This window comes from Nilaparvata lugens, chromosome 13 (genome assembly GCF_014356525.2).
Source record: "Nilaparvata lugens isolate BPH chromosome 13, ASM1435652v1, whole genome shotgun sequence".
NCBI classification, from domain to species: domain Eukaryota; kingdom Metazoa; phylum Arthropoda; class Insecta; order Hemiptera; family Delphacidae; genus Nilaparvata; species Nilaparvata lugens.
Window position 1 is genome coordinate 4,848,919 of NC_052516.1, and position 16,757 is coordinate 4,865,675.

At 33.9% G+C, this 16,757-nt stretch overlaps 3 protein-coding genes across 9 annotated transcripts in view; 1 reads left to right on the forward strand and 2 right to left on the reverse strand.

The window, feature by feature from the left end:
- Positions 1–7,026, reverse strand: part of LOC111056982 (titin homolog) — a 52,687-nt gene extending 45,661 nt beyond the window's left edge. The window contains exons 1-5 of one of the 4 annotated variants that reach the window (XM_039439617.1): positions 6,889–7,026; positions 4,507–4,657; positions 3,537–3,615; positions 2,305–2,425; positions 833–984 (exon numbers count right to left, since the gene is read on the reverse strand). In XM_039439617.1, coding sequence (XP_039295551.1) covers positions 833–984; positions 2,305–2,425; positions 3,537–3,615; positions 4,507–4,604 — 450 coding nt within the window. In that variant the 5' untranslated portion in view covers positions 4,605–4,657; positions 6,889–7,026. Of the gene's footprint in view, positions 1–832; positions 985–2,304; positions 2,426–3,536; positions 3,616–4,506; positions 4,658–6,000; positions 6,241–6,402; positions 6,422–6,867 lie in introns of those variants that run through there. The other 3 variants (XM_039439619.1, XM_039439620.1, XM_039439618.1) reach the window with 3 other exon arrangements.
- Positions 1–16,757, reverse strand: part of LOC111056978 — a 486,313-nt gene that overhangs the window by 242,301 nt on the left and 227,255 nt on the right. The gene's annotated exons all lie outside the window — the stretch shown is intronic.
- Positions 6,307–11,286, forward strand: LOC111046231 (NADH dehydrogenase [ubiquinone] 1 beta subcomplex subunit 7). The gene is made up of 4 exons (XM_022331730.2): positions 6,307–7,485; positions 8,877–9,048; positions 10,565–10,659; positions 11,172–11,286. The coding sequence occupies exons 1-3, from the start codon at positions 7,365–7,367 to the stop codon at positions 10,650–10,652; spliced, it is 381 nt and encodes a 126-aa protein (XP_022187422.1). The 5' UTR covers positions 6,307–7,364; the 3' UTR covers positions 10,653–10,659; positions 11,172–11,286.

A 16,757-nucleotide genomic window follows, 5' to 3' on the forward strand; every position in this document is an offset into this window, starting at 1 on the left:
CATCACTCCACTTCCAATTGATTATTATAAAAGTCTTCAAGTAACCTTTATGAAGTAATAGCTCAGTTTATAAATAGTTGCATTTATAAAGAAAAATCTAATCATCATTATAAAATTGGATTTCTTGATGTCATGACTCAAGAAAGAGTTATACATTATACATAACAATATTCTTTCCTTCATTTCATGATGTTGAAGAATATAGCGGATGATGTGAGGAGGTAACGGGGGATGTTATTGTTCTAACTTCAAAGAATGACACAATAGAACTTTTGAACCTGACGTGCTCAAAAGAATTTGTGACAGGTAGTGACGGAAAAGAGGAAGAGGGAAGGTATGAGAAGGAAAGAGTGATGTTCAGGGTGTAAAAATATAGTCAATGTATATAGACTGGTCGAGTGAGGGGTGGCAACATTGCAGTGGCCTTGAGAGACCCATTTTCGCTTGGTCAACTATAGTCTGGAAATAACCATGATACACCCTGTTGTACAGAAGTCTGTTAACTTTTAATCCAGATTAAATACCACGAGAGCCAATCAGAGGAGCCTTCTTCTCAGAGAAATATTTCCTGATTCTAGTGTATTTTAATCATGATTAAAATTAAACAGGCATTTGTGCAACCAGGTCTATAAGAAGTAACTAGTTTTTAACAATAGACAAGACTAGTCACCAATCAAATGAGTATAAGTTAGAGTATGATGTATTGTGATAATGATAAATAATTGTTATGATTTATTATTATTTTATTGATACAAAATTATTATGTAAAATAATTTGGGGATGATAAACAGGCACAGCCCAAAACTGTTCCTCTTATGTAGTGTAAACTCACCTTATGACAATAGTAAACAGCTGTAGCAATTTGCCGGAAAATTCTCCTGGCCTCGGCTTCATTGAGAACTTTTTTCTCCGAAATATAATCGTAGAGTTCACCTCCTGCCGCATACTCCATCACAAGCACCATTTTTTCTCTATTTTCGAAAACTGGAAACAACATTTACAAATTCAATAAAACTTCACAAAGTTGAATCTAAGAGAAAAGATACCATAAGAAGATATCCCATGGTATAGGTCGTTCATGTTCCAAATTTCAAGCCGACGTTTCAACTCAAACCGATTACAGTCGACTACTGTCTATTATAACTCGACCAAGTCACTGTCAATATTGTAGAACCGTTCCATAATTAAATAAAAACACAAAAGTGACGCTGGTAGTCTCTCATACTGTGCCATTCTTACACTCTCACCCCAACAAAACAGTTATAATAGATTAAATAAGAACACACATATATTGTAAAATTCTACACAGTTTCATTTGGTTTCATACATAGTTTTTTACACATTTTTATAAATAGTTTTCAGCTTTAAAATGTGACCTGTAAGGTCACGAAATCATGGTCCTGTACCAAATAAAACTGTGTAGAATTTGACAATATATTTGTGTTTTTATTTAATCTATTATAACTGTTTTGTTGGGGTGAGAGTGTAAGAATGGCACAGTATGAGAGACTACCAGCGTCACATAGCTACACGAAACATAACTACTGGGACTATCGGCTTGAGTTAACAGTTAAATTTCGAACATAAACGACCTATACCATGGGATATCTTCTAATCCTATCTTTTCTATCTAGTTGAATGTAGAAATTGATTGGATAGGCCGCTTGAAAACAATCAAGCGAGAGTCAGTTGGTAAACATTGGTTCAATGGTAAGCTTTAGCGTTATTTACAAGGTATGCTGATAGTTGTAGGTAAATCACACAATAAGGCTCAACTCACACTTACGCGTTACGCGACTCAGGTCGAGAAGAAACTCGGCTCTAGTCGAGAGCATGTGTTTCCAAATGGTGACACTCAGACCAGTCGACTCTAGTCTCCGCGACTGTCACCATTTGGAAACACATGCTCTCGACTAGAGCCGAGTTTCTTCTCGACCTGAGTCGCGTAACGCGTAAGTGTGAGCGTTGAGTGTTGAGCGTTAAGCTCATTGTTATAGTTTACTATAAGTGACAGGAATGCTTTTTTTTTGTTTTTAATGGTTACTAGGCTCATTAAATTCATTCATTTTTATATGATTCACTCGCACCTCTCACAGATGAAAATTGCGTAATATAAATAATATTTAAAAGATTAAGGGTTGGTTGCACAAGAGCTGGTTGAATTTTAACCGTGATTAACTTCACGATAACCAATAGGAGAAGGCCTTTTAGAAAAGTCGGTTTCTCTGATTGGTTCTCGTGCAATTAATCACGGTTGAAATTTATCCGGCTTTTGTGCAACCGGCACATATTGTTACAACTTACCTTCATAAATGTGGATAATATTGGGGTGTTGTACTGATGACATAATTTGAATTTCGCGCCTTATGCGTATCAAGTCAGCTTCAGTCTCTATTTTACATTTCTTTATGGTTTTGATTGCAACCTGTAAGAAGAGATAACCAAAATCAAATCAATCAAATAAAATTATTTCCCACAATTTAACATACAGAAATGAGTTACATTTCATATTGCATTATTCATAATGAAATAAAATTAAATGAAATATTTTTTATCAGACGGAGTTAGAACTTACAACTTACAAGGCCTCTCTATTACTAGACCTTATCATGACAAATACTATGAATATAAAATATTACAGACACAATGAATAATATTGATGAGTAGAATTGTGTGATATGTTTTTGCAGCTGATTTCTGTTATTGCAAAAAGTCTTATGTTATCAAAGATTCGAAGGTGCTTTGTTGTTCATTTCCCTATGCTCTTTTATTAACTTTTTCAGTGATTTAGTTTTAAAAAAAGACTACAGTTCTAGACTAGAACTTCTCTTCCCAAATCAGTTTCCAATTGCGAACAGTGCCATTATTTTATACTTCAGGAATTTCCATAATAATATTAAAATATCATCCTAAGCATTGAATTTTGACACTGTATAAAGCGAGATATAGCTTTGTGATATTTATCCATAAAGGAAAACACGAAAATATTGTTTAATATGAAGAATTTATCTTTAAAAAATCGTGATATTAGACAATATTCTTGTCATCTATTTTGCTATCCATGACAAACTGTGAGTTATTATTTTGTTTTTTGAACTATTATGACGACACTACAGTCGTCATACTACTATTCTACAGTCGTCTACTATTTTGAACAATAGTTATTGAAAACTAATAATCACATGGAGCGCGATTTTTTATATATTATTTTAAAAATCCATTTTCAACACTTGTGTTGAAAAAGTCCGAAAGTGCTCCACGTGAGTACTAGTTTTTAATAACTATTATTCAAAATATTAGATTTCAGTGACGTCATAATAGTTAAAAAACGAAATATTCTTGTGTTCTCATACTAAACGTTGAAGTTGAAAAAGCGTTACTGACAAAGAAAATACGTGAACAATACACCAAAGTAGGAACACAGCTACAGTTATTTGAAAAGAAACTTATTTTTAACAGAGTATAATGAGATTAAGAGCTCGATTACATCTATTTATTTCTTAATGTTATAGATATATTATAAACGAGGAGCTCACCTCTTGCCCAGTTTCTTTGTTTATTCCCAGTTGTACCTTTCCATAAGTACCTTGTCCTAGTTTCCTTACAATATCAAATCTGTGAGGAAAAAATGATCAGTTATTACAGAGTTTAAATAAACTTAAAAAGCATCAAGTCCATGTTTGTATTACTGAGGATCAAAAAATAGTGGAGTGGCAAAGATAGAGTGTATCAGAGAATGTAGCTGAGTGTTTAAATAGTTCATGTCACTATAGTGAGGTCCACGTTACAATGGTAGTGAAGAAAGATAGGAGATCAACGTTGCCGATCCTCTGTCATGTCAATGCCTACTATAGACGGTAGCTGATACAGGTTTATTGATGTTTAATATTGAATCTTTATTTGAATTGTGATTGTTGAAAACATTCAACTATTGTCAATTAGTGTATGGTGAGGTTCACGTTGTAAAGTCAGTTGAGAAAGAAAGATAGGAGAACAACGTTGCCGATCCTCTGTCTTGTCAATGCCTTCTATAGACAGTAGCTGATACAGGTTTATTGATTAACTGTTCATTCTCGTTTAAAATAATCAATTATATTTTATTAAACAAGAAATTATATTTTTCAATAATTTCATAATGAATTTTCATAATTAAGTTGAAATATTTTGTTAATTAATTACTAGTTTTACATTGTTAAAAGACGATCTGGCAAGAGAGCAAAGCGATGAAGAGATAGCGCTATCAGTTTTGCTGAATGATAGACGAGGATAGCAATACCATTGCTAAACAAACACTGTCATTATAACGTGGACCTCACTACAGTACGATGACAAAATACTGAGTTGCATCTATAAATGAATTGGCGGAGTTTGGACAGGTAACAGTCCTTTCTTGTGAAAGGATAAACGAGTATACACTCTTCTCTCCCAATAAATTGAGAGTAGGAGCGGAAGATATTCTATATTTATTGACTTCAAGAAATAAGAAATGTTTTAATAAGTTCTGACCTTTGTTTGAGTTTCCTTCGATGATTGTGTAGACGGACCCCAGCTGTGCTTTCAAGGCCGCCCATTATATTATTAATTGAAGCCTCTGGCACCACCATTTTGCCGGCTGCTATGTTTTTTGTCAAATCAGCAAATGAAATAACTCAACAACCTGTCAACAGAATAGAAACAATTTATTTATTAATACAAACACATATTTAAAAATACAGTCACAAGTCAACATGAAAGCCAAGATTGGTTTCTCGTTATTTACACTTAGATGAGTGATTGTAATGCATCAATTTTCTTGTTCAATGATTTTATTCTTATAAGAGTACATACCAAAAATATAACATTTATTAGAACAAAAAAATAGTAATTTAATGGGTTTCCAGTAAGTTAACAGAACCAATTAGTCAAGATACTAAATTCAGGAAGGGAAGAAGTTTTGGATGCCTGCTTTTTTCAATATTGAAGTGTTTTTGATCAAATAAATAATTATATAAATTTGAAGACTTACTTGTTATAAATTAGTATCAATTACACAGAGAGTACAGAGTGTAATTAGAGTTGAATGCAGTGTTACTTTCTCTACTCTCTGCACTTATACAATAGAAGTATTTGTGAGGTTTATGCATATTCTGATGTAAAACAAATCGAACATATCCTTTGACGAGTATATCATCTAGTTCCAGTTATAAACATTACAAAGTGTAGTTCTAGTGTATATATAACTTAATCGGTGATTGACACCACTTCAGGTTGTCCATTGCACAAAAATACAGCATGAACGTACAATGTTATAATACATAAACAATACATACAAATACTAATCAACAATTTAATTTATTCTGCGATGTAGACGGACATAAACGCATTAAATTAGTAATGTAGTAAGAAGAAATAAATCTATATTTTGGATGGATATACAAACATTCCAGATCGGATTAGTACAGTAGATTCTTTTAAATTTACAACAATGACACTAGTTCTATCTTTCATCTCACTATTTCTAACTCCTTCAAATTAATATTTTCTTAATTTAATCACCAATTCTAAATATAACACATTGAAGGAGAGTGCTTCTTTACATAACACTGGTTAGGGATCCATGGACACAAGTTGGTCAAAATCTGTTATTTAGGCCTATCATAGATTTTATCATGATAAAAATAGTTACTTTCACTCATTTCTGGCTATTTTGCATTCTAGAGCACTAATATATTTTACAGCGCATCTCAATTTATGAAGGCTGGACAGAAAAATGTCTGATTCATCACCGAGAGATAGCCTTGAGTATTGGTAGTATTAACTCTAGCACTTGGGTTGAAAGATTTGTGTGAATTTTAGGAAGATTTGTAATGAAAAAGTGAGCCAAATAATTGTACAACACTTTCATTGAAGGTCTAAATTGAACGAATCAATGAAATGACGATAGAAGCAGCAATCCAAGAACACAGCAAATTTCTATCAATGAATCTGGTTGCTAGCCAGCAGATAAAATCGGTCTCTCACCTTTTACATAATATCCAAGTTGGAAAATTTGTAGACTAAGATTAGATTTGCATAAGTTTTGCGTAGTCTCACACAGTATGTCATTAGTACACTTTAAATAGAACAGTATAAAAATCACATCGAGGAACATTACGGGATCACTCACTGAAAATACTGGTCTTTAGCTGCGGTTGAGTTTCTAATGTTATACCCACACACTATATCCTAGACGCAAGTTTATTTTTAGACGGATATCTCACTCGCCTCTGAGAGAGACAGACTAAAAGCGTACTTGGGTTTTTTGCTCCTAAATTCTACAGACAGCGTTCACAATTCGAACTCCCTACATCTCTGATTGAAGCCTACGAAAAGCAAAGCATCTTTCTTACGACATAGTGCAGTTTTAGGTTATGTTTTATTTACCATTGTTCCCGGACTTGCATTGCCGAGTTCAGTAGAGCAAATCCGTTTAGTATTCAACTAACTATCTATTCTCTGTTGACTGCAATAAAACTAGAAAATAATATGACGCTGTCATCGTGTATGTTTGACAATTTGTATAACAAAACAATCAGCACACGGAAATTGAAGCATTGAGTTCAAATGCGCTTAATAATTGATCGTAAAATTCGTGTTTTTTCACTTGTGTCTATGGAAGGAAAACACTATACAAGCAACAATGAGATGATCTATTAAGCTAGTCATCATAAATCATTGGCTGTTGAATGTAATGAAGTACAGAAATCCTAAAAATTAGAAGGGGTTAATTTAATTTCATTTTTCTCAATTTTTTTATTGAAAGCCAAAGGTACCGTAGTATTACAGTTTATTGGAAAGAGGATATAGAAGGTATATTTTTTATCAATATCTAAGTCTAAATTTACTCACATTATATTTGATTTTACTTACACAATGAAAATTGGTGTTTTGGTTTATCATCCCACACACAGCACAAACATATTATTATTCAACAAAAAAAAACATACTAGAAATGTACAAAATTTCAAGACTGAATTTTTCAATTTACACACTTCAAGTTGCTCAATTTCATAGATTTTTCGATTATATTAACAATGTTGTCGGCTTTAAATCGTGGTTAAAAACCAGTACAGAGTACACTCTACACCCCATTCCAATTCTTCAACCCTTTCGTTTGACTTGACAGACGACAAAAATTTCACTAGCGCTCGTTGTGCCAAAACTGTGAAGCTTAAACATCTGATCGACCATCAACTACTGTCTATGCTCCTGGTACCTCTATAATCTAATTATCATTGCATTGTATTCCCAAAACTGCAACAGCTGATCGGAAATTAGAGGTTATGCCCTAGGACGAAAAATAGTCTGTAATTCCACCAATAATTGTACAATAATTTATTTAAAAAATGGGCAACCGATTTGGTACAATGATGGATTTATATCATCATCCACAAGATGCGCCTCATTTCAACATGATTCCAAAAACGGATCCTATGGAAGGATTTCCCAAAGGCAGGAAAGAACGAGGTTTGTAACGCAGTAGGTCTGCACATTTGTGTTTCAAAATAGTTGTGATATTTGTGTCACCTTTTTATTTGTACATACTATCGATAAATAATCTTGAAACTTATTATACATATTAATTTTTTTCACTTTTGTATCCAGTATTTTCATAAAACTTCCATGTTTAGACTTCGTTTATTAGGCATTACTTACTTCCTACTTTTCTAACTCATGTGCAAGCTTTTTTTCATGTTCAGCGCTTACAAATAACGAAGAGCGTGTGGATGGCTTCCACGCAGCGCTCGCCTTCACTTATTAATTGTCCTCGTTCCGATTTTTGTTAAGAGTAGGCGAGCAATGGCTAGCCAAGCGAAAGCGAGTGGCCATACGAGAATCAACAACTAATATAGATCCAGGCACTAGTCACATTGCAGGATGGCAAGAACAACGTGGCCAAGTTACCAGCTTGGCAAGCGACTTAGGGATAGTGTGGACTAAGCAATAAACAGTATTTCTAAACCACCATGTTGTTGCAATAATACTGACAACTTTCTTGAGACACCTGACAGCGGTTGCATGAATACCTGTAATGCCTACTCCATACTATAGCCGAGTAAAAGCTTATAATACCATGTTGGTAATATCAATGAAGGCGAGCATTGACAAACCACCCATCCACACCTTTGCACTCTTCGCCATTTGTACACATTGGGTGATAGTGTGGATGCAACATACAAATACTCTTGCCGGGTGCGTACAAATGACGACGTGTGCGTGTGTGCATGGCTGCTATGTCACCGCTCGTCTTCACTCGACTCGGCTTGCTATCCGATTTTTGTCGAGACGAGACGATTAAGGACGAGTGGCTCCCTACTGCCTAGTCAACACTCTCACTAAGTTGCTGGTCTTGCCGTCTACACTGCAATGTGACCATTTGTGGATGCTCGGCTGGCCTTCGCTCGCTTCGTCTCGATAAAAATCGGAGCGAAGACAAATGAGGGCGAGCACTGGCAAAGCAGCCATCCAACTCTCGCGCTCGTCGTCATTTGATCCACACTCTCGTCAAATGACGACAAGCGCAAGAGTGTGGATGCGGCATGACACTCAAAGCAGCTAACTATCCCAAAGCAGTTAACTATACCCATGCCCTCAAAAACGTGGTAAACTGCCCTACCCGCAAGGAACTCCCACCAATGAAAGCCATACAAATTTACTCTTCAACTACCCTACATTCCATGATGTTAGTGAATCAATGTCATTACATACACAATTATTTCTAGTTATATTTCATTTGATCTGCAAGAGCTTTCATGTATTCAAACCCTTATTGATTGTACAAATATTTTCTTTTCATTTTACGAATTCGTATTTCCATTTTACAAAATCTTAACGATGTTTAATTTTTTTGTTTTCAGTGATGGTGGCCACAGAAGAAGAGATGATTAGTGCCAAATTACCGCCGGAAGAGAGGAACTATTGCGCGCATCTCAGGATAGCATTCTACCAGTGCAAGCGAAAAAACTTCCCGTTCGTAAAGCGCGCTTGCAAGCACGAGTTTCACAATTTCGCCAATTGTGAATTCGAAGAGTAAGTTGAAAACAAATCTACATTCTAGAAATCTTTGTAAAAACCAACAAACTGCAATTCTTTTGACGTTGTCGTAATCTAAAAACAAGAATCTTAGGAGATCAATGCCTTGAGGCCTCAATGCTCTATAATTTAATGGAGCTGTCCACTCCATGGTCTTTGAAATAACTAGAAATGGATTAATATAACTATAGATGGAAATAGCTAGAGAGCCCTCCCGAACTCGCTCGAAATGCCGCTGATATTCAGTCTGCTATTCTGTTGGGAGTACGATGGTATGGTTCAATGAATATATGTGAAAATTTGAAGTTTATGGTCGTCGGTCGTCGCCAACCTGTCTCCCCGACAACTAAGCTCCTCGCAATTTCGACCACAGTCGTCAGCCAATCCACTGGCAGAAAATACCATTGCCGTCAACTAGTCTCCCCGACAGCTGATCCCCTACTGGAACGAAGGAGCTTGGTTGTCGGCGACAGCCAAACTCTTCACACGTTCACGACAACCAAGCTCCCCGACAGCCTATCTCCATCTGGATATGAGGGGTCTGGTTGTCGTGATCGTACCCGACAACCAAGCTCATCGCACGATAACGACAACCAAGCTTTCCGACAGCCAATCCCCTATTGGGCATTGAAACCAGCTTGAAGCGGGCGGGGAAGTAGTACAATCACAGACACTGTTTCACACATTCTATGAATTCGATTATTAGAAGAAAAGCTTGTTAATGTTGCCACTTCTATCACTACAAACATTAAATTAGATAATCAGCCAATCCCCTACTGGTTAGGAGGGGAATGGTTGTCGGGACCGTAGACGACAACCAAGCTTCTCTCTCAGGAGCTCGGTTGACGCCGTCTACCAATCCCCTCGCTTGGTTGGCGCGTTCCCTTATGAAAGCATTCGAAAGTTATCGTCGAGCAAAATTATTTCATTTGGACACTCTTGATAATGGGTTGAATACCCGAAACCAGTCGTGTCGTCAAAGAAAATGGGTTACTAGTGTTCAGTATAATAAGTTAACAGAGAACTTTTCTGATTAGTGCGCTCACTTCCCCTACTTGTGCTCTATCACATCTCTTTCCAATCACCAATCCTTTCCAAAAATTTCCAAGGATCAAAAGCCTTCCTATGACATGGATAGCCATAGTTGGAAGAACTTTTGATCCTCTACCCTTCTTCACCACATAACATGTATAAATTGCCTTCTAATATTGTAATGTGTTCTCATATTTATGTTATTTATTTTATACTGTAATGTTTTTTTATTGATGTAATTAATTTTTATTTCATATTGATGTATCTTATGTGTGTGTGTGTGAATAAATAAATTGAACTGAAAATTGAATATGTTAGACATCATAGAAGTTCAGATATCAACCTATAACTTGAAATAATTTAAATTTTCGACGTACAATGTGACGTACTACACTATTTACAAGGTACGGTGACTACTTGTATACAAGTTTGTTTTGTGATTTTAAATCTGACATGTATATTTTTCCATTCTACTTTACAGCTACGTCATCAGGGCGAAAGATTTTGAACGCGAGAGACGTCTTTTCAAGCGAAAATTGGCAGCTGAGGCGGCGGCTCAAGGAGCTTGAATTTAATGTAAGTACACTTTTCACGTCCCATTTTTTCTCTCTTTGTCTCAACAATTAAATTACCTGAATTATGAATTTTTTACAAATATAAATCTTACAGTAATCGGGAGAGAAAAGGGACTAAGCCCAAAACTGTTCCCTCCGGAATTTTTTTAAAATAACTTTATGTTTCAACTGATATTTCATCAGTTATACCGGAATCAGCTATATTCTATAGAAGGTAGTGGCAAGGCAGAGAATCAGCATTGCTGTCCTCCAATCATTCTCCACTGTCATTATCACTATAATAAGACCGGCACACATAGGGTTCTAATCGAATGTTTTATGTTTATATTTGTCATTTGAATTTAGCATAAGTCTTCAATATATCACTGCCATTATAACGTGGACATCACTATAATAAAACCGGCACACATAGGGTGGCTAACCGAATGTTTCAAGTTTATATTTGTCATTTGATTAAGTTTTTCAATATATTATAAGGATCATATAATTGAATAATCCGTTTCTTTTTTACAGATAAGCTGGTCTAGTGTTCTCAATTCATCTATAGATTCATCAGGAAATTTTCTAAGTACCTTATAAATTATTATATTAGTGTTCTGTTCGTTAAATAAAGTTACTGAAACCTCTAGAACATTCTTCAATTATTTTCCTACAGTTACCCGAAAAAGTGCTCATTCCCGCATCATTTATAGTACGCAAAATACCTTATTCCCACACCCAGTGCGGGAATGTAGATTTGAGTGCGGCAAAGTACTTTGCCGCACTCCAAATTTGCAACATAACAACACAAAATAGTTAGTAGGTTATATGGAGCACCAGTGCAGCAAAATCAAAATGAAGTTGGTAACAGTGACTGCTGTGGCTGCTATAGTGAGCAGACGTGCAACGAAGCACAACGCGCTAATTATTAAGTAGATATTATAATGGAGGACAACGACAGCACAGTGCCACCACAGCACACACCACACAGCTGCCCCCTGCCATTCAAACACTACTACATTATTCAGGCAATTTTACCCATAATTACCCACTTTTCATATTCAATGGTAACTGTAGGAAAAATTTAATGTGAAATACGTGCGCAAAGTTCGTTTGCTGCACTCAAGAAACCATTCCGCCCTCGCCTACGGCTCGGGCGTAAACGTTTCTTTCGATGCAGCAAACTGTCACTTTGCGCACTAGTTGCACAAATAACTATTTCCTGGTTCTTCCCGTCAAATTTATGTTAGACGGTATGGGGATTGAACCCATATTATGTTCACGAGTATGGTAAAACTGTATCTTAAATGTGTACTTGAAATTAATTTCTAGTTAATCAAGTATACTAGTAGTATTATTTAGAATACTGTTATCAAATACATGAGGTGTTCCTTTCAGAATTGCATAGAAAACTTGAAAATAAATTATAGAATCTAGAAGAACGTTCCAGTATAAAAACGCAATTTTTTTAATAATTAGAAATTATTTAACTTAATTCATTAGCACTTCAATAATTGCAATATCTCAGTAATTTTCATCAATATCTTAAAAGTTGTAATCAAACACAATCCCACGGAAATCATCTCCATAAGGTAATCAGTTCTATACTGTTCATACATGAAAAATTGCGAGATTTCCTGATTACTAGATACAGTTATCAAGTAGGAATTACTTGTATAAATTGTATTAATAAGCGTTAATAAAAACATTCTTCATGATTTATTTCAAAGTTATACGCTTCTTAAAAGATACACCTTTTGTATGACTTAATTTGCTAGAGAGCTTTCAACTTGATCAAATCGAAAATGTTTGTACTTTTAGATCCAATTTATCATATTTCATTACATACAGTTATTATTCAGTACAGTAATGACATAGTATATAATCAGTACAATGAGCTTATTAAGCGAATATTATCAACACTGGAAGAAACTAATGTAAATTTAAAAACACAATTATTGATAAAACAGTAAAAAAATTAAAATTCTAAACAACACAGGACGAATCACACCAACATACAATCAAACATTAAAGCTTAAAATTAAGCAAAATTTATTATAAACTTGTCTATGATAATATCTAAGTTATCACTAATGGAAAATTCCACGTTCTTCATAGATGAACTATGAAATCGGTTACAGATTTACAGAGAGTTTTTGAATCATACACATTTGTAATAGCAAGAGTTAACAGTTTCATAGACAAGCCTTTATTAAGGATGTACCTATTTATTTCTATGATTTGTAATTTGAAAAACTAGAATGAAACATCTATACTGCAAAAATAAATAATACAAACACACTACACAAAATAAATATCAGACTGACTTATAATTCTACTATAAAATTATGAGGTAAATTAACGAACTTCTGAGTTAATATTAAACCCTGATATCTGAGAAAGTCATAGTAATCAAGGATTCATATTGGATAGATAATTAGTTAGTTATTTAAAAAATTATAAATAAATAAATTATGAATCTGAAATTATAGTTTTCCTTGATTTCCCATTATTTGAATAGTAACAGATAAAATTTGATGCATCGCATCGGTAATATTAGCATTTATACTAGAAATAATATTGTTTCTTCAATTTTAAATATAAATCAGTTTTAAAATCTAACCACAATTACTTGTAAATTATTGAATTCCATGATTCTCTTATTCGAATAGAAATAGGTGAAAAGTATTCAATCACAAATTAAATTTTCAAATTAAAATACTATAGTTTCTTCAATTCTTATTATCAGTTTGAAATATTCTAGAATCTATTCTACAGCTAAATTACACTTCCAATCTACAACTGGAACGAATAACAATCATTTCCTTCTTCTTCATCAAGTCTTGATTAGAAAATAAACACACATTTCTAGTGCCGCAAAGGTGTGGTACCTTAGCTAAAGATATTCCTAACCTTAAGGTATCGATTACCTTAAAACCTACCGACTCTCATCAATCTTGGGGTTTGAATCTAAGATGGTAACCACTCTATGATAACAATCGTTGGAGCAATCAAAATTTAGAAAAAAACTATTTTTTTTATAAATAACAAGGGCTACTTTTAGTAAGAAAAGTAAAATAAGTGTTTTCCGAAAAAGAGTAACGACTTTTAAATTTTATCGATTATTCAGTCAATATTAATGGTTTGTGGCTGGGGTGCCGAAAAACTGATTGATCGATACTACCAGTTGTCCGAAACATAAAATTTGTCGACGAAATAGAATCACATATTGTCGAACTTTAGAATTCCGAACAGCTAGTAATGACGGTCAATTTTCAAGCCGGTCAAATGACAGGTTCTCCAACTACTATTGAACTTATTTATCAATTTATCAAAATAAAAAAAAGTAGATAGAACACATTAAATACTGTTTAGAACGCATTAGAGGTATACAGATCACTACAAATCGATCATTTGCAGTGAGCTCTATAAATATAATAAATTCCAAACCGTCTTCAAAGTGTTATATTTAATTTGTCTATGGCCCGGTTGCACAACAGCCGGTTAAATTTTAACCGTGATTAATTTCACGAGAGCCAATCATAAAAGGCGTTTTTGAAAAGACAGCTTCTCTGATTGGTTCTCGTGGAATTAATCACGGTTAAAATTTAACCGGCTGTTGAGCAACCGGCACTATATGTTTCATAAAGTGATGAGAAGGAGAATCAATTCCATCAAAGAATGCATGGAATAGATGCTGTTTATATTGATCAATTTATATCCTTTTGAATAATACATCATATCATAGAATGAATAGAATAGACACTATCTATAGCCTACTGATAAATTGATATCCTATTAGATTCCTAGTAATTTAAAAAACATTTCATGATAACATAGAATGGTTCCCATCAAAGATTCAATATTTTTATCACATTATGCCTTACAACTTACAACTGGATCCCACTAATCAGACCCATAAGCTAGCAATCACAAACTTATTGCCCGGTCCATGACAACCATAAATTTTATGACATTCATAAAACCGGTTTATGACATTCATAACCTTCATAATATCTATGAATTAATGGCCAAATTTATTCATATCTTCCTAGTAGCAATACGATCGTTAAGCATACAATAATCAGTTCACACTATTTTCCCAATATTTTTAGTCTACTATATATAGTTCATGACACAACCTTTGCAATAGATACAGTCATACTTTCACACACAAAACTAAAATTAGATTCACTCCAACTACCAGCATTGATTTGCAATGGGAAGCATTGATGTAATTTCAAGGGAATGACTGTTGAAAATGAATTCCCACTAGGATACACCGAAATACATTAGGATTGCTTCAGTTCTAGTATTATGACACAAGAATTTTATCAAAAATGAAACATGAATAAGTCAGGGTAAAAATAAATTTCTTCCTTCCTATATACTTTATAGGTTTTTCAATAAATCAGATATTTCCCTTGTTGTTAAAAATAACAGTTTTCCCACTGGCAAATAAAATAAAAGTTTCAGACGTTGAAATAAAGACGAATATGAAGTTTGTTAGCTATAATAAAAAAGAGTAAAACATTGAATACTTCTATGATAAAGTTCAATTTTAAAATAGATGAGAATTCTTGTGTTAAGTTACATGAAATATTATCGAGGTGTTTAAATATTGTTTTAATGCAAAAAATTGTGTTTAAATTATAGAAAAAATCAGTTTTCCGTATTGATGAAAATGAGCTTCTATTGCTAATGCGTAGTCCGAAGTGGATAGTTAGCACCAATTTGATTGAGAAGACGTTTTTTGAAATTTAAATAAATCACTCTATTCCGATATATATATTTTGTTTGTAATAAGGCTGATATTGAGAGAACAAATTACTGATCTAGGTTTAAATTTAATCTTCATTTAATATTGTGACTTTGATAGCTTGCAACTTTAAGGCCCGTATACAGCACCTCCGTTTGAACTCAGTTTAATCAACACAATGTAGATCGAAACTGTGGATTAACAATGTCCTCAAATTTAAACAGTGAATCTAAAGTTAAACCAAGTTGAAGTTACGTTTTGTTGAACTTGGTTTATTTGGGGTATATGCAAGCGGGCCTGAGGATACACTTTCATAATATTTTTAGAGAATTTGAAGTCAACTGTAAACACTGATAAACATACTAATGTGGAACTCAAAGATAGTTTTCGTCAACTATTTAAATCAAATCAGATTCCAAGTTTAGGGGCACATTGATCTCATTAACCTATGATACAACTATAGGAAATTAACTGGACTACAAATCTAAGTTAAGAATCTAAAAAGTATTGTCTAAAACGATACAAAAACACAGAAAAATTATAAGTAGGTGATTGACCAGTTGACAAGATATCTAGATAAATACAAAAGGATAACACAGTATGAGGAAGCTGTTCAAGAATATATAGCTAATACAATCCATGAATCCATGCTAAGTTCATCTGGTAGGCCTTTAGTCACGTAAAAAATTGCAATATAATAAAATTTTGGAATTAATTGAGCTACAACTGTTTTCAGTTAATTATTAATTATTTTAATTCATAAAATGGAAAGAACTCAAGATAAGGTATATCATCATTTCTATTAATAGAGAGCATAGTGGAAATACTGTAAAACAAAACTGAAGACAAAAATTGTAACACAGGTAATGTAGCTTAAATTTTGTCAGAAAAAACAATTTTAAAATTGAGTTCAACTTGTTTCATGATTATTGGAACTGAAAGTCTACCAGACAAACTTGAACACCCAACATTTTCAACTGCAAAACTTACTAAAATAATTACAGAATTCCTTATTTCTAAATAGTACCAACATTATTCGTAATTAATAGTAGTAATTATCAATATCATTCTAAGATCACAATATATTCATCAGCTTAGCGTACTTTTGGTGAGCTGTCAACGCCTTCAAGAGATGCACTAACCAATCAAAGAGCTCCATTTCTAGCGTTGACCAATCAGAGAGCTCCATTTCTAGATTTAACCAATCACATTAGAGCTCAAATTCGACGGATGACCAATTACAGAGCTCCATTTCTAGCGTTGATCAATCAGGGAGCTCTATTCCTAGCGTTGACCAATCACTGAGTTCGATTTCAAGCGTTGGCTAAACACAGGCTATACTCCTCTTTTTCGAGGAGGTA